At 51.3% G+C, this 16,611-nt stretch overlaps 3 protein-coding genes across 3 annotated transcripts; all 3 read right to left on the bottom strand.

Annotated features, from left to right (window-relative positions):
• Positions 1–825: 825 nt before the first annotated feature.
• N7443_004677 (HMG-box domain-containing protein) lies at positions 826–2,394 on the bottom strand (the record flags this gene model as incomplete). Its single annotated transcript, XM_056884733.1, has 3 exons — positions 826–2,055; positions 2,109–2,177; positions 2,230–2,394. The coding sequence occupies 3 exons, from the start codon at positions 2,392–2,394 to the stop codon at positions 826–828; spliced, it is 1,464 nt and encodes a 487-aa protein (XP_056743011.1).
• An 8,545-nt stretch (positions 2,395–10,939) lies between these two features.
• Positions 10,940–13,759, bottom strand: N7443_004676 (putative PHD finger domain protein; the record flags this gene model as incomplete). Its single annotated transcript, XM_056884732.1, has 5 exons — positions 10,940–12,145; positions 12,199–13,023; positions 13,080–13,299; positions 13,359–13,456; positions 13,586–13,759. 5 exons carry the CDS (start codon positions 13,757–13,759, stop codon positions 10,940–10,942), a joined length of 2,523 nt encoding a protein of 840 aa, XP_056743010.1.
• Positions 13,760–14,663: 904 nt separating this feature from the next.
• Positions 14,664–16,071, bottom strand: N7443_004675 (Rcd1-like cell differentiation family protein; the record flags this gene model as incomplete). Its single annotated transcript, XM_056884731.1, has 4 exons — positions 14,664–14,838; positions 14,894–15,269; positions 15,340–15,495; positions 15,564–16,071. The coding sequence occupies 4 exons, from the start codon at positions 16,069–16,071 to the stop codon at positions 14,664–14,666; spliced, it is 1,215 nt and encodes a 404-aa protein (XP_056743009.1).
• Positions 16,072–16,611: the final 540 nt, after the last annotated feature.

Below are 16,611 nucleotides of genomic sequence, written 5' to 3'. Positions count from 1 at the left end.
AGTTCCAAGTGATGCTGAGTGTATTTGACACTTGGGATGCAAAAATTTGGAGCTGTGAGCATGACGAAGCAAAGGTCCCTGGGGCCACCGACCCTGAGAATTACACGAAACCTAAACAAAGAGCCGCCAATCTGTATAGACCTACATTTCTCTTTGCTTATGGCGCTAGCTGGCTGATCCTTATTTAGATAAGTCCGCCTTGGGTTCGGAAGTTTAGGTGGGATATACAATATGCAAAGACCGAGTAAGAGTTGAATCAAGATTTGGCCTTCTGACGGTTCCAAGGTTATTACATTTATACCGCTTTCGGGGAAACACTTTTGAAGATGCTTTTAATTTGAAAACCGAGAAATTCATTGATAACGAAGCAGAAAGCCGCCCGCCATTCTTTGACATAGTAGAAATCTAACTAAGGTGAACCCAGAACACCGGAGCCCTTAGCACCTCTGGAATAAAAGCAAAAGTGCCACGCGGTAGAGAAAAATCAAAGAGCACATCAAGGACATGAAAAAGAAAAAGCCATGAACCGGACTTTGAAGAAGGAATTTTCAAAGTAGAAGAGACCAGCCAGCACCTACATAAGAACGCCCGACAGCGCGAGTGCACCGTAAATCCATTTACCTTTGACCCATTCAACACCAATTTCCTAACTCCCACTTTCCTCCCGCGTCCTGTTCTAAAAGACCCATCGTCGTGACCAACGCTCGAAGTTCTCACCGCCGTTCAGCCGGGAACTCAACTACAGCGAGACATGGGCCAGCCCGTCAGATATCCGAGACATTTTTTTTTCATGTCTCTAGTTCTGGGCATTCATGTGCGCAGAATCTAGAATGATCCGTGCTGATGCATCCATGTGCCAAGGCTGGGATCATGATGCATGCTTGGGAGGTAGTCATCGGTCATATGGGAGGTGGGATATTGCATCGGGCTGGAACGGACCGATTGGATTTCATCCCAGGGAGTGAAATCGGAAGGAGGGAAGTCTGAGGCGGAATAGACCTGGCCGCTTGGCACCGAGATGGGCAGGGCATCGCTCTGGTAGTCAAGGAGCTGGGGATCCATGTGACCGTCGGCGAGGTGGCCAGGTAGTGAGTGGGCTGCCTGGGGCTGGAGGAGCTCGTCGTGGGTGCCGCCCGGAAGTCCGGCAAGGCCATTTGAGGCTCCGTATTGGATATCTTGTGAACTAGGGCTGCCGCGACGGAGCTGAACATCCTCGGCGTATCCCACGTTCAGAGCGTGGGGCTGCACGGATGCTATGCCGGGGTGGCTTGTGTTCCATGATGAGCCAAAGTAGCCACCGTGTGTCATGAAGGAATTGGGGGAGCCGAAGGGGGTGGAGGCTCGGCTGCTGAGTGCGTACTCATAGCTTTGGGTTCGACAGTGTATAGGGGGTACCATCGAGTATTCATCCTCCCAAGTATTAGTGAAAGGACTGGGGGTATCATCGTAAGGCCCTGACGCTGATGAAGTCGAAGGGGTGAGTTCGCCCCTTCTGCGAGTGGTTGTGGGTGGGCCCTTGTTGGGCTTGAACTTGTAGTTAGGGTGGGCACGAGAGTGAGCTTCGCGCTCGATCCGTGCAAGCTCCTCATACTTGTCCCTGACGTGTGCAGGCTCCATTTTCCAGCTTTTCCCAGCAGTACTGGAGACGACCTGGTGGTTGTTCTGGCTGAGCAACCGCTTACTACGTTCAGCGTAGGCAGATCGGTAAAGCATGAAGGAATTCATAGGACGGGCGACTTTCCCCTTTTCGGCCTTTTCTTGCAGACGAATTTCCGTTGATCGATGCACCCAAGCATCCATATCCCGGAGTGGGACATTGGTCAAATGCGCGGTCAGCTCGCTCAGCGGCGCGCTGAGGGGGGGGTCATTCTTCGTGGTGGTTCCTCTTCGAGCACGATTGTTGCGTTCCCGAGGAGTTCTGCTGAGTTTTGCTTTGGGGGGAGAAGCACGACGGCCTGAAGGGGAATGAACTGGGGGAGATCCCATCATGGACATAGGGTCATCAACTCCAGGAGGAGGGGTGTGAACAACAGTATGGCCCATGTGCATCTGTAGCTGCTCCAGATTAGCACGGCACATGAAAGTCGAGAGAAATCTGGAGTACTTACAGGAGTTGAGGCGGGCATGGGAGTTGGATAGCCGTGAGGTTGGAAGTAGGAGGGAGAAGATGCGTAGGTCTACCCAAGTGTTAGGACGGCTGGCAAGGTCCGTTGGGAGGAGGGAAGTTACCATTGATGACGAACCAGCGCCAAATTCATCCATCTTGACATGTTCCATGCCGTTGGGAATATAGATCGGAATGCAGACACGATTGAGATCCGCAGCGAGCTCGGGAGTGAGCTCGCCACCGGATGACTGGGGAGGGGAAAGTGGTGGTTCTCTTAATGTAGCCATTGTGTAGAACTCTCAGATTGAGAGGTTAGTTGGAGAACTCCGGAAAGCAGGTATAGTCCAGTTTGCTAGAGGAGAGATCCAGCGATGGAGGAGAATAGAAGAGCTTTCCAGAAAGAGAAAAGAAGACGAAGAAGAAAAAGAAGAAGAAGAAGAAGAAGAAAAAGGATAGAAGGATGCGTGCGTCTAGGTTGTGACACCCTGCAGCTAGCGGTTTCACGACTCCTGAAAGCGACTCAGACAGGCAGATGGCAGATGAGACAGAGCACGATTGGAAGAACAAACGGGGAAAGAGTAAAGTATTTGGAAGTGTAAGGTGCAGTTGCAAGTGCAAGTGCAAGTATGGAGATGAACGTCTGAAAGTCCAAACTAGTCAGTTCCACAGGGCGGGGCCGTTCAATAAATAAGGTCTGTCTTTGATAGAGGGGGCCTGACATGGAGCGCTGCGAACCAGAGGCTGAAACTACTGACTCAAGAGACGAACTGTGGGCGGGGAGCTAGTGTGTGTTCGCATTACGCTGTGTATTTCCATTCTCTTTCTTGTATCGGCTTTTGGAACTTGTATTCGCTCCCCATTTTTATTTTTCTCCTTTTGAGTTAAAATTGGTGGCAGATTTGGGTCTTTGTCTCTTCCCGATTGGTCCTCTATTTGTGGATTTCTATTCGCCCGGACTGTTCTTTTGCTGTCTATTTTCTGGTATTTTGGGGTATTTTCTGGGGTTTGCTTCGCCTTGACACTCTGCATCTCTTTTCCCCGGTACCGTCTGGTAGTATTGAACACTCCCATGTTCCTGCAACCCTCTTTGCGCTAGACTTGGTCCAAGGATAGAATTCATTCATCCAGTTTATTCCCGAAGACTAAAGCGTGCCCTAGGAGATTAAGAATAGAGCATGGCGCGAGAGAGGAGGCCAAATGGGATCCTACATTAGGCACCTGGTTTAGCGGATGCCGGCTCATGGCTTAATCTAGCCCCAGTACAGAGCTCTGCGAGAGGGCAAAAGGAGACACACAGACCATGGGCCTCTACGGAATGTCCAGTGGGTGTTGTACAGCATCCGGGGATGCAACAGACCGGATGTAAATGCTAAAAAAGAAAAAAAGAAAAAGAAAAGGTCATGACCGGGATGCGAGCTGTCAAATAACTAGACAGTCGATTTGATTATGAATATGATTATGAATATGATTATGAATATGATTATGAATATGAGAAAATGAAAATAATAAAATGAAAATAAAAGCCATAGCTAACCACGTTTAACCACATTTGGGACTAGGCAGTACTGACAGAGGGTAAACGGTAAAGGATCTGGATGTGTGGGTATGGGAAAAGCAATCATGGGATAGCATATACCCACCAGATGATGCAAGCTTCCGAATTGAGCGATGATAGCCAAAATTTGCTATACCTCTACGACAAGCCATCGTTGCCCCATTTGCGGTGTTGGCTGCCGTCGAGGCATGTTCAGATAACGCAACGGACGGCATACACCCCCGTGCTAAGGCTGCAAGACATTGTGATTGAACTGTCATACTGCTCAAGTGGGTATTACACGTCCATTACCTAGATACGGGCTACTGCACTAGTTCCTGGGTGGTGGTGTAGACCATCCTTTTTTTTGCCGCCCACGATCCCATCGGAGATCTTTACCGGCGAACAACTTACGAGACCCCACAACCATCGGGCCGTTAGAATGGGATCATGCGGAAGTTCCGATCACCATGTCTACCATGGTTAAGCATATAGTAGGGCGTGATACAACGAATAACGAAGATAGAGCGAGACTGGACATTAGACCCCGAAGAAACCGCCATACTCTAGATCTCTAATTTCGCCTAACGAGTGGAGTAGGGGGGTGATCGACGGGGTGGGACTAGAATTGACAGGAGTGGATTCGGCTCAAACCGTCGCATCGCGGACTCTCAATGCCTGAGATCGCCGACTGTGCCTTTGCCAAGGTCACCACCAGATGGGGCGGAAATGCAGGACATGCAGTCCGATTGGGCCTCGGATTAGCCTTGTTGACGGAGCCGGCGGAGTCTAAGCCCCTCCGGATCAAGGTGGCTGACCATGCCTCAACTTGAGCCCTCCTCTTCCCCCGTGGTTCAGAGTTTGTGACTTGCCCTCCCGTGGAGATCATCACGTGTGATCGTCCGGAGATTCCGTTTGCTCAAGACTGACCCGGCTTTGTATTACCAATGGCCATCAGGCTGGACACGATATATGATTTGTCTTTACGTCACCCTCGAGTCAACCAGACGAGCGTCTGGCGCTTACCATAGGTACGGGGGCTCCTGTACCCCGCCGGATTGAGCTAGTGTTCCTTATTGGGCAACTGACCTCTTTCATATAATTGACCGGGGTCAAATTGCCAGGATACGATGCGATGTACAAACCTGCAGGGCTGAGACGAACCTCCCCATGGTTCAGGATGACTATGATCATGGGGATCATGGTCCCCGGCCGCTAAGGGCTTCACGCAGGAACGCCCGGCCACGTTTCAGCAAGGTTGTAAGGTTGTTTCTTGACCATCGGGGGGAGATTGTTCTTTGTTACTATTATGCCGTCTTTCGGTACTTCGGGGTTTGTAAGGGTTTAGGCGTTTGAATGAAGGTGCCATGTGGGAGACCAAGTTAGAACCTGCAGGTCTGAGAGTAAGGAGGCTTGTCCAAGTCTTCCTCGAGCTAACATCGGCTCTATCAATACGCTTGAGTTTTGATAGGTCCTCACAAGGTTATACCTGGTACCTTTCCTCGAGGCAAGGTACAATACCATCACGATCTACCGGACTTCAGGCTATCCATGGCAATACTCATTTACTAGACAATTCTATGACAGTCAAATATGATTCATGTATTCATCATTTGTTCGATCCTTTCCATCGCCGCCACCTTCTAGGGCACATTTTTCTCCTCATCGGTCCATTCCAAATACCGAGCGCACCAGTGAGAATGACTCGGGGAGATTCACTAAGGCGTTCAGGCCCTTCGACCCAGACTAGAAACGGTCAGACTCTACACTTTTCTTCCAAAGAGGAACAAGATTGGCAGTAGGAATCTTCGCCAGGGGCCCATGTCTAAGCCTTCTCGGTCTTTCAACCCTTCTAGAAGCCCACCAAGGGGAAACAAAAGGAAATAATGAGAAACACAACTACACCAACACAAGCCACCACCGGTCTGCTGACCGACAAGGGACACGAATAGCTATTCCGACGTCTCCGCGATCTTCGCGAAATCGAGTGTGTTTCAAGGAGGCCATCGTTCTCCTATTCCGGCGATGTTCTAAGAATACCATACCGCGATCCTCGACCTTCGAAGGCTGATGTTTCGAAGCTGCACCATATTTTACTTCTCATCACGCTCTTTGAACCTTTGAGTCTGTTGCATGGGAGACCGGCAACAGTGGGAGCCCGAACCCAAACTACTAATAGACAGTGATGGCTCGTTATCGAGGGGTCCGAGTTCATTCGACGATCCCGAGATCCTTCCCGTTGAATTTCCCCGCTCTGGTTTATTTTCTCTCGTCATTTCACTGCCCTTCTTTTAGTCGAATAGGGCCATTTCGGCCGTCTACACCAAGCCTCGCTGTTGGCCTACTCGCTGGTCTTCACATTGAAGATGAGTTGGTAATGGGGCCATCCTCGACCTGCGCCACCTACCACTCCGCGGTGTGAGCTGGTTGCTAAGATTTCCAATCCATGGCAAGCCCGTATGCACCTAGCCGTCTACGAGGACAACTTGAGAGCTGGGGTTTCTCTGGACTTTTTGAAGTAAAAAAATATTTCTAATTACGATGAACAAAGCCCCTCATTCGAGATAGCCGGGATGACCGGGCCCATGGCCCTTCGATTACCATAAGTGGGGAAAGGATGTTCGGAGTGGGATCACAGAAGGGCCAGGTACAGCATACGCCTCGTCAAGCCCCGTGTGTCCCTCTTGTTGACCGCTCCTCTGAAGATCAAATATGGTAGTAATCGGCCGCTCATGAGGAGCCCAGAAAGCCGAACTATACAGGGATACTGATGAACTTCTACTAGCATGACTCAAATAGTGCCCCGTGCGTTTGTGGCTGTCATTCAGATGGAAATGACAGACACTGCTAGACGCCAAGAGGCCAAAAAAGGCCCAAAGCAGACGACACCAAAACGGGAATTTAAGGAGCTGAACGCCTCCAAATGTTATGACCAACAGTAAGGAGAAGCTACTATTGGACACCACGCGGCCTAAGTTGGCCAGATGGCACAGCTACTGCATCAAGCGATACGGGTAGTGGGTGTACCCGCCTGTATGAGGCCCTATGATTGACTGAGATCCGGCCGTCGGTTCATTTTACCCTTCCAGGACAACCCGTTATATATCGGCCGACTAGTCCAGGTTGCCCTTTGCATATTGGTTTAACGGGTGTCGATCATAATGCTCAGATCTATGTCTGTGCGCAAGGCTTGGCCGATACCCGAGCACAGCCATTAATCCCTCGTAGGCTCGTGAAATGCAACCCGTTGTTCCTGACCCTCTCTTCAGTTGCCTCTCTAGGCATCTCTGGTGGTGCGTAACACCCCCTGTACGGTGACATATACTGTGTTGCCACGATCCCAATACCCTGAGAGCCTTGGTTGTTTTCTAGCGGACATTGACCCACCCACCGATCCATGGAGTAAGTCATCTCTAGAGCCAGGGGAGAGGTATACCGGAAACAATTTGGATCACATCACCAAGATCCAGACTCAGCCCGGTGCACACGACGCCCACTTCTTCGTCGGTACCGAGAAGCCGATCCACATGAACATGTTAAGTATACGCGGAGTCGGACATTGAGGCCGACAGACCGTCGATCGATTGACAGGGGAATTGATGTATTCGTCATAAGCGGCTCGAAAGACACTCGCCCCCTATAGATCAGCCCAATCTGGGGCCCAGCAGCTCCATTTGGTCATTTGATCGCCTATCGGTGGAGTCGAGCACCCCAAGAACCGTGACCTTAGGCTCCCAGGGTGCGTGGGCCTATAAGGATCGCACTTTCTGGATTTAGGTTGAGCCTCCGAACCAGGCATTTTATAAAGTTTTTTGATGGTGCACTATTTCCCCAGCTCGGAGTTTGCGGGTCGAAAGGCGAAAGGATACTCCGAGCAGGCTAGGGCGTTGTTAATAGTGATTAAAGGTGTGATAGATTCACATCTTCGAATTTCCGATCCACCCCCCATATCACCTCGTTTAAAACCCTCTGCCATGACCGAACCTAGCCGGATAGCGCTGGCACTGGCGCGGTCCGGTCCACGATCCACTATGGAGGATTGGCGAGATTACGAAAGATGCTATCCAAGGACTATCCCAACTGTGCAGCCGAGCCGAGCCGGTGGCGGTGGTGAATGGGGGCAAAGTCCCAGGTCTATGGTCGTCTAACCACCATCCTAGCGTAATCGGTTATGTCCCCTACAATGACCATGTAAATCGAGTAGATCAGGGGATCGAGCATAGGAAGTAGTTCTATGCATTTTATCCGCGTGGAATCGGGGATATGAACAGGGAAGTCCGGGGACACAAGCACGCTTACTTGCACTTGGTTCAGTGTGCAGCACGTGAATGCAATTGTCTCGCATCAGACAAACCGTCTTTCGTATTCAATCCTCGATAGCGCGGGATACCCGCGTGTTGACAAATACTATAAGCGAAGTCGATTGGTTCGTCTCTGCCCTACCCGTGATTTAACTCCTACCTAGAAGAGTAAAGCACCAGATTTCTAACAGGCACTAACTTTATAGTTCGATTGTGGTTCCCCCAGCTCGATGGCATCACCAGTGATGAGACTCCTGACAAATCCGTCCAGGGTAAAGCTCGCATCCGTGGTTCGGTAGCCGTGGCATCCCCACGAGCGGCCGGGCCAGGGTCGGAGTACTCCACCAGGTCAGATGAGGGAAAGGGAAGCCATGAAATTCCGATCGCCCTCTTAAACGGTCCTAACTCTCTTTTTGGCTGTCTCGCCCATATAGATTTTTTTGAAAAAATAATAATAATAATAAAAATTAAATAAAATAAAACAGGAATGGAGCCTAACGGGCGGAGGTCATCGGGAACCGGTCACATCTCCGTTCGGGCTACTATGGGGGCTACCTTAGCTATTCTGCCCCTACGGACATGTTCGGCTGCAAAAGTTCTAGCCCAGACGCATTTTCGTATTTAAGTTTGACCCATTTTTGCATTAACGATGTGATAGTTGCCGACTTAAACCCCACCAATCTCGAGTCCCCTCCTGTGCCTCATTTCGATGATCCTGAACGGTCTTTGCCTGTTTCGGGCGATGGCTTGACAGGAGATTTAGCGAGCCTTACGCTGTATTTTCAAGTGCGCAGATGTAATGTCATAGCGGCCGGGGATCCATAATCCGATACATCCATGACTCGTAATGATCTGCTGTCACTTTCACAATCAAAGCGCCCACGGGTCTGCTGTGCACCTGCATGTGGGCACATTGACATCGGGGGAAGCAAACCCTAGGATAAACACGATAGATCCAGTGTCAGCTCGATGTCATAGGAGCAGCAATCAGCCCTGAAGGGCTGCAAGAGGGACAGGTCAGCTCGAAAAGCAAATATATAGGAAACAACAATTTAGGGGGTTCGCAACTTGGACCAATATGTAGATCGCCCGCGTCTATACTGAGCCTTATTGGTTGGTACAACTCCGGCAGCAAAGCATTTAAAAAACCGCTAATGTCAACCTAATCGACACTAGCAACGAGCGGAGAATACACCCTGAACGGCACGGGAGAGACGGCCCCAATCAATTGGCCACGGCACTAGTCGACTGCGCCAGGCTGCGTCCGGATAGTGTGATACGATCGCAGGATGCAGCGGCTCTGGAGGTCCGTGGTGCCATCTCTATTTGGCCTGGAATTGCGTGCGATCGATCGATTGTATTGTCGACTGTGTACAACTCTTTTGTTGTGGTGGTTTTCTTCCGTTTGGTGCCTCGTCATGAGGTGGAGATAGGGCACTTCGGGTGTGTGCTGCTGGGAAAATTGGGCATAATGGGCGGTAATACGCCTTTGCTCCGTATACAAGACTTTTGAAGGCTTTAATAAATTCTTAGAGGACGGTTTGGTTGGTTCTTGGAAGCGTCTATTGTCAGGGAATATTGCCAGAATCTCCTAACCAGGCAACTAGGCGGGTGCCTTCGACTGCCCCCAGAATTCGCATTCACTCTCATATCACGTTCTCCTCCTTTAGAGGTATAACAATATCTAGGGCGAGCATCTTCTTCACTTACCTACCACTGCGTGTGGTCGACCGCAGATTCGTTAGCCCTACGATCACCTTGGACATACACGGAGCCACATCTTGACTCCTTCATTCGCGGACAATATGCTTTGCTGCTTGTTGAGTACCCAGTAACCTGGTACCGGGCCATCGACACCTACAATCAAAGTCCAAAGAGGACGCCTGAAAAAGAACAAGCCACATACCAGCTCTGTGAGATTGGAAGGGTCGCGACGACCGGGGCAGTTTCACAACAACGAACCCTTTGACCCTCTGAGATGACGCGTGAAGAGGTTGGTATCATTACGCCATCGACCAGTTAGATGAAATGCTGGAATTCTGGTCCTCACGTACAGCGCCGTGGATGTGGAAGCCCATATCATTAGGTTAAGATTTGTCGACACAACCATGATACATGGATTGAAGTGTTCGCATGATAACCCACTATACGGTATGACGGTATGACGTTCGATGAGACATCTGGGTAAACAACGACTAGAGTAGGGAGAACTTTTATATCAAGTCATATAGAATTACATCATTCAAATGGCAGAACCTCTCAGAAAATCTCAGAAAACGTCAACCAAAGTGAAATTCTATTAGCATACAAGGAGCCGTCCCCATTGTTAAAAAATCCCATTCAACACCAACCAGGTGCCATCTTAAAAACGCCTAGTTCCCCAACCATCTTAATGCACATTCAATCGGGAAAAGAAACATTAGAACGCCAGGGTAACAAAAGGCCATGTGAGCCCATCAACCTGCCAAGACAAAAGAAAGAAAGGAAGAGAAGATAAAAGGACAGAAATTGGCGGTCGACCATCCGACGACGGCGACGACCCAGTTGAACACCACCGACATAAACGAGATTCAAGGCCCAAGATCGCCGCGAAGGTGACCTCGAGCAAGATGATAAGTGATATCCGGCCCTGATCCACACCCAGGAGGCGGGTGCGGGTGGGGTTAAATCCGGAGGCCTACCCGTTCGCCCCGATCCCAATCCTGCTCCCGATCTCGATCTCGATCTCGATCGCGTGCGATCGAGCGCGATCGAAAAACACAATCATATGGGCTAAAAAGCCAAACTGAACGTCCAAAAAAACGAAACGACACGAAACGAGACCGAACGCAGGCTCCACAACCTTGCAGCTTTTCTTCAGATGCTTGATTCGACCTGCTCCTATGATCGAAAATCTAATAGAGAAGTTCCTGATCACTCATGGACGACTTTTGGGTATTTCACGCGAACATCTCTTTTTATTATTTCTGCCTGGTTTCACGTTTCATGATTCAAAAATCACTGACGGGGAGCATTGTTGTGCTGCGGGGAAGGGACGGGCTCGGGGTATTGGGAGGTTGCGGCTGGGCCGAGGGATGGGATACGGTTCATTGAGGGCGAGGACATGAGCTGGCCGTTGCCTGCATAGGCGTGGCTTTGTTGAAAGATTGTGGCGTTCTCTCGTTGGCGGCGCTCTTCTTGCTCTGGAGTCATGCATTTGACTGGCGGGGGAATTGGTGCATCTGGAGAGTTGCGGCCCATGAGCTTAGGGCTCGGCTCCAGTCTGCGGATTGGAGGGAGAACAGGGGCACCTGCCATGCCGCCCGAAGTCATCGGACGGGGAGATTGCTTTGTTGGGCTAATTCCCGACATTCCCATCCCGTGGGAGCTGTGGGGTGGTGATGAGTGGTTGCCATTTGGGGTTGCAGAGGCAGAAAAGGAAGGATATCTGTTGGACATGGTAGGGGTACCTCCGTAGCCAGACTGAGGGCGAGGAGTCGCGTAGCTGTCAAATGAAGAGGTACCAGGAATTGCAGCCGATCCATTGGCGGTGGGCGCTTGTGGGAATCCTGCAATAGGTCTGACTTCCCGGTTACCCTGGGTGGGTGGCATAGATGGTGGAGCCGGGCCATACCCAGAGTGGGATGATGATGGGCGTGCGAAAGATCCAATCGGAGGAAGATGAGCGCCAGATTGCATGGGCTGCATGTTCATTCTGGGAAGTTCAGGTTGACCCATGGCATGCATTGGTGGCGGAGCACCCATACCCCTCGAGGGAGAGAAGGGAACCCTTGGAGGGCTCGAGGATGGAAGATGAGCTGCGGGATGGGGACGGCGCTCGGGAGAAGGAGGAACGTAGAAGTTGCCCTGGGCAGGGAAAGAAGGAAGGGCTGGCTGAGAGGACTGCGCATATGTGTGATGTCCATTTTGAGCACTAGAGAGAGCGGCGTGGGTTTGCTTCACGGGGGACGGCGGAGCAATCTCATCGTCCTCAACCTTGCGCTTCTTTCCTGAAGGTGGAGCAGAAGATGGCGACGCCGATGCGCTGAGACGGAACTTCAACGGCGGGAGCTTCGGCTTGTTGGCATCTTCCTCCTTTCTCTTGCAGTCCTTGCAAATAAGGTGAAAATCGTCCTTTTCCGCATCCGCCTTGGAGATGCCTAGACAATGGCTGTGCTGCCATACATTACATTTTTCGCAAGCAACACTGTGGCTTCCATCATCCTAGTCATATGTTAGACGATCTTGCTTCAAGCATCTGGATATTGAAAACATACCAAGTTTTGACCATATACACCACAGCCGGAGCAATCAAAGATCCACTCATCATCTTGGGAGAGCTCTGCCAAGTTCTTCTGCGACTTCTCCAGCTCAGCCTTGAGGTTTCGAGCGGAGACTCGACTCTCCCCTCGTTCGATCCGTTCCTGCTCCGCAGCAAGGCGTTCAAGCTCCGCTTCGTGCAGAATGCGCTTCTGCTCGCGATCCTTGATACGCTGTTCACGAGTCATCATGCGAGACTGTCGATCTTCCTCGAGCTGGTGCTGCTTCGCCTGCTCCTTACGAGCCTCGGCCAGATCAGCCTCCTTCTTGCGAACCGCGTCAGCAGCCTCTCTGTCAGCTCGCTCCTTTTCATCCTTAGCCGCAAGTCGGCTCGACCGCTTAGCGCCGGCAATTAGCTGCATGTTGAGGAGCTCCTTCTCACGCTTCTGTCGCTTGCGCTGTTGCGCCTCTTCCGCCTTCTCCAGCAACGGTAACACATGATCCTCAATTTGTTTGCGGAGGATCTTATCATCAGCGTTCTTGCTCTTTCGAATGCTGTCCAAGAATTCTTGGTATTCGGTGAGGGTGACACACACGCACTCCCACTTAGGTTCAGACGACACGGCTCCGTCTTCGCCCATGATCTCATCGTCTTCGGGTTCTTCCGCGACGACGTTGGATGCTCGTTTCGATGTACGCGATGCCCGGGAGGATCTGCTCTTTGGCTTCTTCTTGGGACGAGAGGGTGCGGGGATTGGAGGATCGGTGCGGCGGTATAGGCGGTTGTCATCTAGAACGTAGTAAATGCGACCTTCGTGGTCATATCCAAAATCTTCGATACGCTTGTAAACTTAGTAAAGACACGCCCGTTTGTGAAAAGGTGCAGAGAACAACTCACCCACTGCAGCTGCTCCGTTTCCTTCTTCTCGGGCATCTTCTCGCGAATGCGGTCGGCGTTCCAGAAAGTCCATACGGACAACTGGTGCAGGACACGCAGTTTCTGAAAGACATCGAAATCCAAAAACCTCAAAGGCTCTTCATCATATCCGAAGGGGTTCGTTATGTGAGGGGCTTTCGCATTGTATTGTCTTTTTGTGTATTCGTCAAAGGTCTCAAACCTGGATTGTGCTGTCAGTCCAACCCTCATCCGATGGCGAGGGGCATCCAATTAACATACGTCAAACCGCGGTGAGAGGAAATCCATTTCAAAAGACAAAGTCCAATCTCCAACAACCTGTGCGAGGGTTCAGGCTTCATACACTCATCTTCAAGATCCTATGGTTCGCAGTACACGTCAGCTCAGATGCCATCAGAGGGGTCGTGCAAGCACGAATCTATCGACCCCGTCCATGCGCCACAATGCGCGACACCCGCCCGGCTTCAGCGGGGACTGAACGAACGTACCTCGATTTCGAACTCTTCGTCAATCTTCATGACTTTCCCAAAGATGGCAATGTATTGCATAAGACTGGCAAACTCCCAGCTGCTCCTGATGCGCTGGAGCAGACCAGGTTCTTCTGGGGTCTGCTGCTCGGTGGCAGCGACCGCATCGGAGCGGCTGCGCTTTCGCGATCCCATCGCGGCGGAACGAGGCCGTTCAGGCCGGGGTGGTGTACGGGGAATCGGGAGGGACGGCAATTGGATGGAGGTATCACAGTTACACTGTGAGTGGGCGAAAGTAAGAATAAGATCGGAGTAAACTTCCAGTGGTGAGGGTGGGAAGAGGGTTCCTTTTTTTCTCGTGTCGAGAGGCGACGGAGATGATCTCAGTGAAGGGCGCGTCGGCGGGCAGATCACGTGAAACCCGCGTTTGGGCAACTTCTCAGTTGCGCCCTTGCTTTTCTATTGTTCCCGCTCTGAATAGAGACGATAGGATATCCGAAGATCATTCTAGGGCAGTCTTAATGACGAGGAGCTGTCTAGGGGGAACCCTACCGCTACTTTTGAGGAGATTAGGTGTCATTAAGGATCTAGTATCACGACTATCATAGTAATCAAGTACATTCTTTTGCAGACATATACACGGACGCAACAAACAAATCGACGACTGTACCGTGGTATCTCTGGCTCAAGAGGTCTATCTTCATAGAGCAATGAACGGATCGTCGAGGGTAGAAAATGCAACAGCGCCGACCCGAAACCCACAACCGACGAGCGCCACGAAAAAGAGACGAGGAGAATGGAAATGGAAAAGAGTCTCTGAAAAGAAAAAGCAAAATGCAAGTAAAGCACAAGAAAGGACATAGGAATACATAAGTCCCCTCCCATCAACACGAAGCGAAGACCAGAAACTGTCCCAGATAAATCGAAAAAAAGAACCAGAACAAGAGAAAACAGATGATGCATTTCCATCGACGGACTCATCAAATGCAGACCCACAAACTTTTGCGCCTTGTGACCGATACTCGCCAGAAACCTGTCCCATGCATATCGTAAGGTGGAAAAACAAATCCCGCGTAGAAAGAAAATGCGTTTTCGTATGTTACATGGCCGCCGGGGCTCCGTCAGACACGTTGTCTGAAAGGTTGATCAGGAGCTGGGCCAAGCAGCGCTTGGTGGCTGCGTCGTCACGAAGGACGGAGGAGAAGGTGGCGTCTCGAAGGGGTTCGGGGAGACATTGTCGCAGGGCCTCGCGGGCTCGACTGTTGTCGCTCAGACTATCTATTGTTAGAAACGCTCAAATAATGATAATCGGACAAAAAAAAAACTCACCGAAGGAAGCATCGCACAACGTGCTTGAGAAGACGGACTGTCTGCTGCTCCACCAGCTGAGTGACCATATTGCTGAGAACGGTGCCTACCGCATAGAACCGTTCGTATGTCGCACAGATGTACGCCAGACCGATGTCATCGAGGAGGATCTTCTGAACGATGAAGATAGCAACGGTCTTGCTAAGCTCAGATCCGGTTTCCATAATGCGAAGGCACAGAGGGATAATTTCGGTGGTCAAAAGGAAGTTGATAACATCCGACGAGTCGTTCTTCACGAGAGCTCCGATAACGCCGAGGGAGGTGAGGCGCAGGTATTCGAAGGGGCGCGATTTTGAGGTCGTGTTCAGGAACGGGTAAAGGAACAGGGGGATGTGAGCTGTGTGGCACGAAGAAAAATCAGTTGCGATATTCCAATCAATGTTCTGGTTATGATAGCCAGTACATACCGTTCAAGAAGAGCGTGCGAGTCTCATTGTGCGATGCGACACACTGCAAGAGCGCCAGCGCATTGCAGACTCGATTTGACGCCGCGGCGGTCAACTGGGAAGGGTTCAATAGGGGATAGACTGAGATGATCTCCTGGAGGAGGGCAGTCATAACACCTGCAAGTTGCCGATGGTTAGTCGCGGTCGGAAAAGACACCCCCACGATGCGATCCTGGAGAACATACCAAACGAATGCCAGATAACCAGTGCCAGCTCGGGGACCTGCTCACGCTTCTTGCTGAGTTCCATGAGCGCAGTTTCGCGACGGGCGGGATCCAAGAGTTCCGCCACCCAGATGAAGACCTTGCGATTCTCATCGCTGATGCCACCGTCCATGGCGGAGACGGCATTCGCAAGACCCTCTCCGTTCATGCCGGCGACGCCCCCAGCACCCTGCGCTGAGTTCGCGGCGCCGTTACCACTCATGGCGAGGCGGCCATAGTGTTGCTGTTGTGCGGCAGCAGCAGCGGCCTGAACCTGGGCCTGCTGCTGAGCGACCAGGGAGGCGTGCTGGTGCTGGTGCTGCGAGTGAGGCTGGGCCTGGTGGTGCTGTTGCTGTTGCTGCTGTTGCTGCTGCTGCTGCTGTTGTTGTTGTTGCTGCTGCTGCTGCTGTTGGTGCTGCAGCCACGAGGGATCAGCCTGAGGGTACTGATGCTGGTGGGAGAAGACGTGTTGGCTCTGCGCTTGGAGCATGGCGAGCGGTGATGAGTCGTTTCGGGGAACTCGTATTACTCCGAAGGGTCGGACCTGGCCAGAATCGGTGGTTGCGGCAGAGGTGGAATGGGTTTCAAATAAGGGAGGATTATAGAAAGGGTCAAAAAACCAACAGGGTGAGTGTCATTGATGGAGCCCGGGGTGGTGAACGTAGCCTGAAGAGAGGGAGAGGAAGAGAGAAGTTCGGGTCGGAAGGCGGGGAGAGCGGCGACCTTTGTGTGCCCTTTTGTCAGACTCTCTAATCTCGCCCTTCCATTCAACCTTTTCTATACATAACAGTCTTCAATTTCCTCCGATCCAATCCCTGGACTCGATCCAATTGCTGGGCTTTTTCGCATTGCACATGCAGATTAGCCGGAGGGTCTACCCTTGCGAACAGAGTACCTGCAAGACCGGCCCCAATCACGGCCCTCTGCGTTGTGCTACCGACCATGAGCGGCCACCTCGACACCTTACAGGCTTCAATTCTAGCCAGAAAACTAACAAGATACCTCACACAAGTACTGAATTAATATTTGG

The sequence above is a fragment of the Penicillium atrosanguineum genome, assembly GCF_028827265.1.
Source record: "Penicillium atrosanguineum strain IBT 20685 chromosome Unknown utg000003l_segment0_segment0, whole genome shotgun sequence".
NCBI lineage: Eukaryota > Fungi > Ascomycota > Eurotiomycetes > Eurotiales > Aspergillaceae > Penicillium > Penicillium atrosanguineum.
Note: the sequence above shows the minus strand (reverse complement) of the source record. Positions and strands in the feature narration are given on the sequence as shown.